This window comes from Ailuropoda melanoleuca, chromosome 1 (genome assembly GCF_002007445.2).
Source record: "Ailuropoda melanoleuca isolate Jingjing chromosome 1, ASM200744v2, whole genome shotgun sequence".
Classification (NCBI taxonomy): domain Eukaryota; kingdom Metazoa; phylum Chordata; class Mammalia; order Carnivora; family Ursidae; genus Ailuropoda; species Ailuropoda melanoleuca.
Genome location: NC_048218.1, coordinates 144,869,103 through 144,882,152, shown reverse-complemented (window position 1 = coordinate 144,882,152; position 13,050 = coordinate 144,869,103). Strand labels below are relative to the sequence as shown.

Sequence of the window (13,050 nt, the reverse complement as noted above, 5' to 3'; positions counted from 1 at the left end):
AAATGTTGATGAGGGCTGCAGGTATCTCAAGGCTTTACTGAGGCTGAAGATCTCTCATGGCTGGATAGTCGGCACTGGCTGTTGGCAGGCCTAAGTTCTTCCTTGTGTAAGCCTCTCCAGAAGGCTATTTGGATGTTTTCTCAACATGGCAGCTGGGTTTCCCCAGAGCTAGCAATCCAGAGGACCAAGGTAGAAGCCACATGCCTTTTAGCCTAGCCTCAGAAGTCACACATCACTACTTTCTTCATACCCTAATTACCAAGGCAAGTCAGGAGTCAATGTGGTGGAAGACTGAACAAAAGAGGCAATACAGGGGGGAGAGGATCATCAGAAGATCATTTGATTTGAGGCTGCTATGTAGAAAAACATGGTAATGTGATAGAAACTGACTTGGGGTTTGTATAACATAAATACCATAATATAAGAAGAATTCATTCACTGAAAGAGTGATTTTTGAACTGAGACTTGATAAGAGGGAATCAGCTAAGTAAAGATCATATGATTTTTTTTTTTGGAGGAGTGTACAAGCCAGAGAATCGTAAATAATAATAATCTGAACATATTACAACATGTGATGTGCCACATGAAATTAAATTAAATTTGAAAACCACATGAAGATCTCAAGTAGGAAGTTGAATAACTCTCAAGCTTAGACAAGAGAGGACAAAGCTTTAAGTAATAAAAGGAAATAGAGAATGGGCCAGAACAGCTTAAAAAAAAAAAAAAGGCCATGGCTTACAAATAAATTGGTAATCTGGAAGATTAAATTGAGAAAACTCTTAGAATACATTAACAAAAATGTAAACAGATGGAGATTCTGAGAGAAAAGAAGATGCCAGAGGATATGGCCATGGTATCTAATCCCCATTTAATACTGGTTTGAGAAGAGAAGATCAAGACAATGAATAATAAATAAGGAAAATAACACAATAATATAAAATTTCCCAAACTCAAGTGCTCAGATTGAGTTTCAAGCAAAACAAAGAAACAAACACAGATCTAATTATAGCCTGATAAAAATTTCAAAAACCAAATTAAGAGGGGAAAAAAGCCCCAAAACAGAAAACCATAAAGGACTACAAATCAGATTAATATTAAATCTCTCTTTACCAATTGTAGATATTAAAAGACAATGGAAAATATCTTCATATACTGAAAGAAAAAAATTTGAACTCAAATACTATATCTAGTTATATCTGAGGGCCAAATAATAAATTTTCAGACATGTAAGCACCCTGGCAGCTATGTATGACCCAGAGGAAATCAAGAAGGCAAGAAATAAATTAAGTCAGGTTCCATTAGAACCTTTATGCCTTGAAAAGTGACAGAGATCAAATGACATAAAATTACATTTCATTTTCTATCAATTTAGTCATACTACTTGATTCTAGACTGAATAATATTTTTATAACTATAACATTATAAATACTGCTTATTGGTTTTAATTTTTTGAATGAACTTATAGAAAAACTACCTAAGACAACTGTAGCCATATAATAGAAAGTGAATGTCATAAACTCTTGTAAAAGTTTTTAACTGGGAAAAAAAAAAAAAACCCTAGTAGGTGAAAGTTTTATTAAAAAACAATCACTAAAATTTTCATCTAAAACTGAAAAATCAAGAAATGAAGAAAAGAGTTATATTGGTACTTCCAAAAGAACTAAAAAGAGAAACCAGTAACAATGGTTTCCTTTGCAGACTATCAGATCTTGTGCCTTTGTCAGAAATGGCTATAAAATGGACTCTCAGTTTCCTAACAATCTATATGAACACCTAAGAAGGAATCAGAGTTTTCAGAAGAAAATTATAATCACTAATATTTCATTGAATTTCAACTTTCTCTAGGCATTCATTATACGTTTTAACTCAATACTCACCTCAAATGTATGCAGGAGGTACTATTATGATGCCCATTTTATAAACGAAGCTACAGCACAGGGAGATTTAAGCACTTCCATAAACTCATACATCTAAGTGGTTAAGCCAGTATCTGAATCCTGAGGGCTCACTTCACGGGAAAAAGGGTAGTTACCAGAGAAAGACAATTATTCCTAGTACTAAGTGCATAAAGAAATATCAGTGAATACATTAAATAATATTTATAATTTATAATAGAATCAGCTGTATGATTGTGCCTATTCTCTGGCCATACTATAATTCAAACACATTCTTCCCCTTGTCCACAGAGACATAACATAAGAGATTGAGTCAAATGTCTACATTTGGGCCATCTCTGGCAAAACAACATCACAGAAAGCTAAATTTTATATCCAAAAATAAATGGAAGGTAGTTTGTATAACTTTTAATTAGTCTCCTAAGATCTAGAGATTCCTGCTTTCTTTCCATAGGTTTATAACCAGTATTTTTATCTCTTTCGAATTATTTTTTTTCCTAATAACTTTATAATTTTAAGTTTGAAAGTATTTTTCCATAACTTTACATGGACGAACAGACGTAAGGCTCTTTTAAGGATCTCCAAGAAAAGCATCATTTAGTATGTTTTGACATAAAAATGAATTGTAAGTAGATAAGCCTGATTCAAATGAACTGAATCTAAACTATTTAAATCATTTTTTACATCATGCAGGATCTGACAATAAGAACAGAACTTTTTTCTAAATTTTTAAGTATATTACATATGGCATGTTATGTTCTATCAAGCACCAAAAAGATTACAGGTTTGCAAATAACTTACAATGTTTTCTTTTTAGGTTTTCACTAGGTAACATTGAAATGTTCAATAAATACGCTCAAATAAAAAAAATTTTTAAAGAAGAAATAAACAGTAGAAATATACTAAGTAGTATGGATCTAAAGTCAAAAGGAGAGCAGTAAATGTGTTATGCACTATGTATTCCATAGCATGAGTTCATCTCGAGACCAGCTGGGTTGATGCAATACACAGATTTGCCTAGAGCACGGTACTGAACGTTGGTCAAAGCCCTGAGATGTACTAATCAGGGATAAATGATGTTTTGCAAATATGGGTCCATGAGCTGTTTCAAGGCAAGACAGACTAGCCTGTCGAAACTGTTTGGTAATAATCACTGGATTTATTCCTTCTACCTGGATTTGGTGGAGTCCAGAGTTGTTTTCAATGATTTCAGTGAGAAATCCCTACCATGCATAGATTTTGGACTCCTTGGTACCAAGATGCTGCATGCACACGCCCGTGGTGGTTTAGCATCTGGAGCCCAACAAGTCCTGCGAAGCCCAGGAGAGGGATGATGAAAAAGGACTGTGTCTGGAGCTCGCCATGCCCACCCTATTAACGCTTAGCTTTCCCCTGCTGCCGCTGTGCTGTTGCAAGATTTCTGACTATGAACTACTTGAGTCCTGCAAGTCCTTTCCTAATCAATTACGTAAAGTAATTACATGATATTAGCATAGTACTTATCATGAGTACTTAGTTTTAAATGACATCAGTAAAATGAAGGAAACAGTAGTTGTTTACTGATATTTCGTGTCAGGCCTAGACTTTCAATCCCCTAGGAACCTCACCAGGTTGGAGCGGAACCACTTCTTAACTCACATGAATGATGTAGAGTTGAAAACACATAAGCCTTGAAAATTATCACCTAAAATACTTGTGATTCCTCTAGTGTGTTAAAAATGTCGTATTAATGGAGTCTTTGTTAGCAATATTAGTTCATAAATTCGGGTATTGTGATTTAAAGTTTAATAAAATAGGGGGGAGGTTAAGATGGCGGAGGAGTAGGGGACANAAGCAGACTGAGGTCAGATGGAAAATAATTCTCCGTGAGTGCGGACGAAGACACAGAACTTCACTGTGTGATTTCGACGCGTATCCAGATGCTGGCACCAATTTCATATACGTTTCCAGGAAATGAGTAAAAATCTTGACCTCTAATACTTCAGAAATAATCACCATCCAAACCTCAGTTTCGTTTTTCTCATCACTTCTAGCTTCCTATCTTTCTCCCACTTGTATCTTTAGACCCACGGCTTCCGCACATTCCTCCCAGATCTGTGCTTAGTAGTTAGGAAAAATAAAACTAAATTTACTAATTTTTCAGATATCCCTTTTTGAAAATAAATTTCAGTAACCACTAAATGTGACAGCTAAGTCACCAATTAATAAGAAATATAAAAACATGCATATTTCAAATTCTCAGTTTTAAAAAATTCATTAAAAATACAGGTCTAGTTTTTGGATCCTGTTTTTGTATTAATACTTTGAGGAACTACTACCTAAAATATACCCAGAGGATTCATATATTATTTTTAAGAAGTTAAAACTGAGAAAAGACTTTCTCCTTATATTCAATTAATTAAGACCCTGGGTTAAATAATTTGGGGGGACAAGAAGGGCTAAAGGTCCCATTTCAATATCAAGATTTGTGCAAAGTGAATGAGGAAATAAAATGTATGCTTTTAAAAGATGAAAGTAATATTCTGTAACCTCAAGGTCAAAAAAATAGTATGAATGATGACTGCTACCAGGAAGAAGAGATCACTAGGGGATATGGAGGTCAAGGAAGACTTCTTGAAGGGTAAAGGAGATAAAATATGTTCCTCAAGATAAGTAGGTTCTAAACAGAAGATAGTATTTTAAACAGAAGAAATGACAGTGAGAAAGGCACAGTAACAAAACAATAATTCACAAGTCACATTTGAAGGAATATGACTACACCAGTGTGACTGCACCAAAGCATGAATACAGGGAAAGGTGAGTGATAAGACTGGGTGATGAAAGATTTTAATACCAGGATCAAAAGCTTAGATTCTGGGGCGCCTGGGTGGCTCAGTTGTTAAGTGTCTGCCTTTGGCTCAGGGCGTGATCCCAGAGTCCTGGGATCGAGCCCCACATCAGGCTCCTCTGCTGGGAGCCTGCTTCTTCCTCTCCCACTCCCCCTGCTTATGTTCCCTCTCTCTCTGGCTGTCTCTCTCTCTGTTAAATAAATAAATAAAATCTTAAAAAAAAAAAAAAGAGCTTAGATTCTGTACAGAATGGGGGGCCACTGAAGGTTTGTGAAGAGGAGAAGAACATGATGGATGCGGAATTATCACTTCTACCCACAGGTCTCAGATCTTCCAGTACTAGAGTTACACAGAATGAGTTAATTCCCTTTTCCATGACAGCCCTTCCTAGATTTGAAAACTGCTATTATTTTCCTCCATTCAGAGGAAGGATGAGAAGGACAGATTGAAGAAGGGAGAGACTGAAATCAGGAGATAATTAAGAAGCCATTTGTAATTTGCAGGAGGCTTGAAATAAAAGGATGGCTATGATTTCATGTAACATAAACTTCCTTGCAACTGAAAAATGTTCTTATAAAAAAAGAAAGAAAAAAGAAAAATGTTCTTACAAGTTGAATGTATATCTTATTTCACTTTAAAATTCACTTCAAAGCCTAACGGGCAGCTTTAAAACCAAGCTCTCTACTGACAGAGGAAAGTGCTGTCTCAAGAACAGAGAGCAATCTGCAGAAAGGCAGTCACATTTCCTGAGGGAGCCCACCCACGCAGCTCTAAGAGAGCATCAACCAGTTTTTTCTGTGCTTTTTCCAATTATTTCACTTACTTTTCTCAGGACTATGGGTAGTCTTGAATCATCAACATAGCACCCATAAAAGTCACTGATGTTGTATTCCTTAAACATTTCCTTTAGCATTAAAGGGTATTTTCCATCTGAAAAAGTGTAAATTCTAAAACTTAAACCCATGTTTGTGCAACATAAAACACGCTGCAATAAAATCCTCATGTTACCCTCTTTGCAGCAATATTAACTCATTGATATTTCAGAATACTGGCCGTTACATTCTGATGATAACACTAAAACATTCTGATAATTGTGCATACTCAATAATGTCCCCTACGTGTTCCTTCATAGGATTGATGGAAAAATATTAAGACATAAGCAACACAATATTTAAAAATAAATACCCTATGACCAAATAAAATGGATTTCAAACTTTGACCTTAGTTGGCTCAAAACTACTTTTTTATCTGTTTTCTAAGCTACAATTTTCAGAACCCCCAGGACAGGATATATATTTCAAGGTCCAAAAGAATGTACCCTCTGTCCTATTAAGTTGGCAAAGTTACAGTTTACCAAAGATTAGTCCTATAACGTCTATAAAGAATTTTTTTATATGCATGTATTAACCTCAAATAATTTAGCCAGTTTATCTATAAATATGTATCACTGGATATATGTATAATCATTTCAATTTCAATTTACTGTATAACTAGTTTTATTAAAAGGATTTAGAGTCTAAATTCATATTTGTTGAGGACTTAAGGAGAAATTTTATGCAGTTAGGCACATTAACATAGCTTAGTAATTAACCATACCAAGTCACACTGTACACTTCATATCTTCATGTCGTTCTAAAATACCATAATATTTGGTCTTATATTGCATTTGCATAAACTAATTACAATAAAGAAGGAAACATTAAAAACTAAGGCAAGTGTTAAGTATTTAGATAAAATCTTCATTGTAATTACATACAATTATAGGTACAATTCTAGAAAACTAAAATTCAACAAAATGTTAAGTAATAAAATTATACATATCCAAAGCAACATATTTACCTGACATTGCCCTTGGTGTTTCTGAGAACTGTTGCAGCAAAATTCTGTGTGACACCCACCAAGCTGATTCCATCCACTTCCACAATCTGGTCATTGACTTGTATTCTTTGGGAAGAGGAGAAAAATTAGCCACAATTAACTTTTCTGATTGTACATTACCATTTTCAACACATGAGTTGACAAAATACTTGATTTTTACGATACTCTTATTGACCCAGAATGTGTCTTTTTTCCACAAGCTCCCAATGTTAGTCAAATGCTTAATGTTTTTAAAAAATAGTTTTGAAAAATAGAGTGTTTTGAAAAACAATATTAAATGGAGAGATTCAGTTTACCCAATATTCATATTCCTATCACAAAGATTTGGTAACTGCTAATGTATGACATACTTATCATTTTTTGTCCTTAATAAATTAAAAAACCATAACAGATCCAGCTGAAATGTGCTGTGGGCCTCACCCCTAGTTCTGCTTTCCAATTCTCCTCTTCAAGGAAAAAACATCATCAGGAATTGCAGGGAATCCTTCCTATTCAAGTTGTATGCTTGAAATAGATAATGCTCGTAACCGTGTGTGTATGTGTGCACACACACGTATACAAATGCATATATTTATTTATGTTTAGGAGCAATTTACAGTATTAGTGTTGTTTAATGCTTTTAAATTTATAGACATGTTTTATACATGCCATTTTTTTAATTCCTCAAAAGGAAGTATTTCTTTTTTTTCCCCCCAGAGTACTTCAATCATGGAGAAATGCAGAGGGAATTAGGTAATAAACACCCATGTGCCAAACACCCAACTTTATCAAATCTCAGCACTGTGCAATATTTGAGTCAGATTTTTTTCTAAAGAAATGTATTCCAGAAAAGCTTAAGCCCCTTTATTATTCACCTCTAATTCTAGTCCCTTCGCTGCTTCCAAAGAGGTAACAATCATACTAATTTTGATGCTCAGTCTTCCTACGGATGTTTTGAAGTAGAAATAATATGGATACGTGAATATGCACAGTATGTGTACATTTGCAGTTTTCAAACATTATGAAGTGTGCCTCTCATTCCACAATTTAGTTTGCTTCACTCAACGTTATATATGAGATTTATCACAGTTATAATACCATTCTACTAGTTCATTTTAACAACTGTGTAAATATATCTTCTGTGAATATATCAAAATATATCCATCCATTATTTGCAGATGGACAATTGTACTGTTGTCCATTTTAGCCATTATGAATACTGCTCATATGGGTCTCCTTACACATGTATATGCTTCTCCATGATATACACCTAGAAACAGAATTCCTCAATCAAAGAACATATATGCCTTTTCAACATAAACGAATGGACAAATTTTACTTCAAAATGCTTATGCCAATGCATATTCTCAACAGCACTGAATGAAAGGTTCTGACTTCCCACACTCTCACCGCTTCTTGGTATGTTCTGACCCTTTCAATAGTGGGGATCTTGTAAGTGTAAACAGACATCACACTGTGATTTTAATTGCATTTACCTGATTACCAGCGTGGTTGAACATTTATTTGTCTTCTGCAAACTGTTAGATCATGTCTTTTACCCATTTTTGTTGATGTTGTTGGGTTGGGTGTCTTTTTTTTCTTATTGGTTTATTGAAGATGTCCTTATCCATCCTGTATACTAACACTTTCTCAATTAAATATGTTGCAAATACCTTTGTCCCAATCTGTGGCTTGTCTTCTCACATTTCTTTGAAAAATCGTGATTTTGAGGAAAATAATTTTTAAAAATATAATTACCTTTGTAATTTCCGCTTTGTATCAGGTAGTTCTGTGTTTTGTTTCAGGAACCCCTTTCCGCCTCAAGGTTATAACAATGCTCTATATTGTCTTCTAAAAGTTTTAACATTTTGCCATTCTGCCAGGTAGTAGTTATCTACCTGGAAATTATTTTTTATTATAATAATGTGTTAGCAATCTATTTTTATGTTTTCCAAGCATTATAAACAAATGCCTTAATAACATTTAATAAGAGTTTACTTTTCCTCCACTGATTTGCAGTGCTGCATCCGTCAGGGTTCCAAATGTGCATCAACACGTTTTGGGTTTTCTATAGTTTCTACCTGTCTGTCCGTCTATCTCTGCACACTCTACCGCTTCATAATTAGTTTTGACATTTCATAGGATAATTCCCTCCACCTTGTTCATTGGCCTCAAATTTTTCTGAGCTCTTCTTGAGCTTTTTCTCTTCATAATTAGCTTTGGACTTACTTGCCAAGTTCTATAAAAGCACTCATTAAGATTTTAATAAAATCGTACTGATTTTTAAGATTAGCTTGGGGAAAACTGACATCTTTATCATACTGACACTTCCAATCAATAAACCTTGTGCCACTATAATTACTCTGGACAAGTGCTGGGTATATCATATGTTGTTGCCATGTGTTCAGAAAAGCTATTTAAAGCTTGAAAATAAGAATAAAAAGGAGAGCAACTTATCTTTTCAATATGATTTTGGTGCATTATTTAACAGGTCCAACCAAGGATAATTTGGGGGAATGTATTTTCATTGATCCACTGTTTAAAATTGATTAAAATCCTGGATATACTTAAGTTGCATGTTAATTTGCAGATTTTTCTGTCCTGAATAAATTCAGATACTTTCCTTCTGTTAGAAAAGATAATCCCATAGAGCCATGGTTTATTTCCCTGTAGAATACTAACTAGTTTTATATCTAACTTAGCAATGTTATTCTAATACTACTTTATTAACTTGCCTTTAACTACGTACTTCTAAAATGTCCTCTGAATCACATTTACCACACCTCACTCATTCTTTCATTAATTAGTGAGTTAAGTAAAGCCTAATCCACGTTCATTTTGTATGTATGAAAGTCATTTTTTTAACTCTCTGCATATCAGCCTCCAACAGCTTTGGCGCGACCACCAAGATGCTGCCGTGGTTTCACAAAGCCAATGCAGCTGTTACCACGGAAATACACACCGCGGGCTGCTTAGGCCCAGGCGTGACTGCTTGGTCGCAGGCGGATGCTAAGGCAGCAACAGAGCACTACCTTTGTTACCATGGTTTTTGCCTAATGTAGTACTTTTGAATTTTTTTCTGGTTTTGTCCATTTTGGTTCTGGATCTAGTTTGCTCTACACGACGATGATAAATAATTCCCCACTGGGAGCAGCAATGAGGAGGAGTGTAATTTTATACTCTGACCATTCGAGACGGCTATTGGGATTACAGGGATCTGTTATCTCTCATGTGAGACATGATTAAAAAAAAATTGAGTTACTATCCTTTAATATTTGTCTATTTGTGGGCTTAAACTATTTCATAAAAAATTTCCTGAACACTAGAAAGGAAAATAGCCCTTTGAAATCTTGACTGGTGAGTTTTTGTGTTTCTTTGTTTACTTAAAGCTGTTTCCGAGGTTGCAGAACTGAAGCGACAAATTCTCTGTGTTGCTCTAATTGAGAAAAGCCGTTATCTCTCACTGTGTATGCATGAAATATGTTCCTAACATAGAAGGGTATTAATAAGTTAAATTATAAAGTCTTGGATTTTAAAGGAGTGATAATCTGGTTCACAGAAAACAGCAAGCACTTTCATAAATCTTATATTCTAGTATCTAATGAAAACTTAAATGTGCTAGACGTTTAAGGAAAAATCCTTCTTAGAGATTCTGCTAGAAACTCAGAAATAGTTTTAGAGAAAGCCCAGTCCACATAATAAAGTGAATCTTTAAACAAATAAGACTAATTTAATAATTTTGGTTTAAAATACATACTTATGTTTTCTCCACAATCTTGTAAAGGTATGGGTTTGTATTTTCCAAATGAAGAGAAGTTCCTAATATCCTGATATGGATACTGATCAAATTAACAGTACCCTTACCTAAAGCTTCAAAAGCATAAGAAAATTAAATTGTGTTTAACTAAACTGAATCATAATTCTGACAAACTTTTATATCGATGGGAATTATGTTTTATAGAGTGTCAGCTTAAACATGATTTCCAAGATTCTTTGTTATCTCTAAAACCTTGGTCATAAAGCGTAGCTTTTATTATATACACCTCTGCTTATATTAAAATGTTACAAAGTTACAAAAAATAAAATAAACAAAATGTTACAAAGTTACTCCAGCTTTGCATCATGTTAAGGAATGTGTTTATCTCTGCACTTTAAGAAGTTGTAAAAATGGTGTGTGTGGCTGCAGAAAATGGTAGCTGCTAGTCTGGTATTACTTGTGCATGACAGACAACCATCATCAAGTCCCCATCTACCTGCAAAGGTTGGTAACTAGAAGTTGGTTAAGTAAACTGTAAATTAAGTGTAATATGGGTAATTGAGACAATGCTAGCAGCAACAGTGACAGAAAAAAGTACAATTGTGTAGGTGAGGTAATGGGACAATTTTTTTTTTTTTTGAGAGAGAAAAGACAGTAGGTTAGCCCTACAGTATCAGCCTGTTCTAGGATATGAGAGAACATAATGAAGATCAAAACTTAAGTGTGTACAGCAAGTTGAAGAAGCTTTGAAGAAGTGATTTTTGTGTGCCTTGGTTTATACCATCTGAGGCCAAAAAGAAGATATAAAATGAGCTGCTTCAGTCTTGAAGGACTTATTCATAATATATTTTAGAAGAAAAGAGTATAGTTCTTCTGCTAAGAGTTACACAGAGTGAGACAATTCCTATTTCCATGATAGCCCTTCATATATTTGAAAACTGCTATTATGTTCCTCCATGAGGGGTAAGGAGGAGAAGAGACTGAAGAAGGGAAAGATTAAAATCAGGAAGACAGTTAAGAAGCCATTTGCAATTTGTAAAAAGCTTGAAATGATAACAGCACAAAATTATGAATGAGAGCTCCTTTTACTTCATATCCTCACCAACATTTGGTGTTGTCAGCGTTTTGGACTTTGGACATTCTAATAGGTGTAATGGTATCTCGTCATTGTTTTAATACGCAATAACTCACAGATTGGGAGAAAACATTTATATATCATACATCTGATATGGGGCTTGTATCTATAGTATATAGTTACAACCCAATTACAAAGAGACAAACAATCCATTTTAAAACTAAGTCAAAGACAGACAGATAATGTATGATCTCACTTATATGTAGAATCTAAAAACCAAAACAAATAAACCGAAAACAAGGCGCACAGACACAAAGAACAGACTGGTGGTTGCCAGAGAGTAGGGGGGTAGAGGATGAACAGAATGAATGAAGGGGGTCAAAAGGTACAAACCTCCAGCTACAAAATAAATCAGTCATGGGGATGTAATCTACAGCATGGTGACTGTAGTTAATAACACTGTACTGCATATTTGAAAGATGCTATGTGACTATATCTTCAAAGTCTTCATCACAAGAAAAAAAAAGAAAAAAAATTGTAACTATGTATGGCGATGAATGTTAATTAGACTTACCATGATGATCATTTCACAATGTATACAAACCATTATGTTGTACACCTGAAACTAATATAATGTTATATGTCAATTATACCTTAAGAGAAAAAAAAGTAAGCAAAGGATCTCAATCACCAAAGAAGGTACCCAAATGGCCAAGAAGCACATGGAAAAGATGTTTGATATCAACAGCCATCAGGGAAATACAAATCAAAACTAAAATAAGATACCTCTTCACATCCACTTGGAGATGGTTATGATCAAAAGACAGATAATAACAAGTGTTCATAAGGATGTGGAGAAATTGTAACCTTCATACATTACCAGAGGCAATATAACATGGTGCAACTACTTTGGAAAACCATCCAGAGGTTCCTCAAAAGGTTAAACATAAAGTTACCACATGACCCAGAAATTCCACTGTTAGGTATATGCCAAGAAAAATGAAAACATGTCCACACAAAAATTTGTACATGAGCAGCATTATTCATAACATCCAAGAAGTAGAAACACCCAAACATCCACCAGCTGATGTCAGAATAAACAAAATGTGATATATCCATTCAATAGAACATTATTTAGAAATAAAAAGGAATGAAACGTGATACATGCTACCACATGGATGAACCTTGAAAACATTCTGCTAGTGAAAAAAGCCAGTCACAAAAGACCACATATTGTATAATGCCATTTATACGAAATGTCCAGAAAAGGCATATCTCTACAGACAGAAAGTATATTAGTGCCTAAAGCCGGGGAAGAGGGAGCAGTTGGGAGAAAAGGAAAATGATTGTTAATGGATATGGGGTTTCTTTCTGGAGTGATCAAAATGTGCTAAAATTAATTGGTTACACACAACTTGAATATTCTGGAAACCAATGAATTCTATAATTAAGTAAGTAAACTGTATGGTATGTGAATTATATCTCCCCAAAAATGTTAAAAATTCATCTTAAAGAACATTATCCAAAATACCACCAGCTTCATCATTCCCATAAAATATATTTCTAAATCGCTTAGTGTAGCTATCAAGTTTCTTCAGCATTAGGTCTTAACCTAATTCTGACATTTTTATCCCACAT

General features: G+C 34.4%; 1 protein-coding gene across 7 annotated transcripts in view; it reads right to left on the bottom strand.

The window, feature by feature from the left end:
• The window catches only part of PPP1R9A (protein phosphatase 1 regulatory subunit 9A), a 320,733-nt gene that overhangs the window by 127,728 nt on the left and 179,955 nt on the right, over positions 1 to 13,050 (bottom strand). For all 7 annotated transcript variants that reach the window (XM_034667864.1, XM_034667870.1, XM_034667875.1 and 4 more), the window contains exon 5: positions 6,563 to 6,667. In XM_034667864.1, the coding sequence (XP_034523755.1) occupies positions 6,563 to 6,667 (105 nt within the window). The remainder of the gene's footprint in view (positions 1 to 6,562; positions 6,668 to 13,050) is intronic.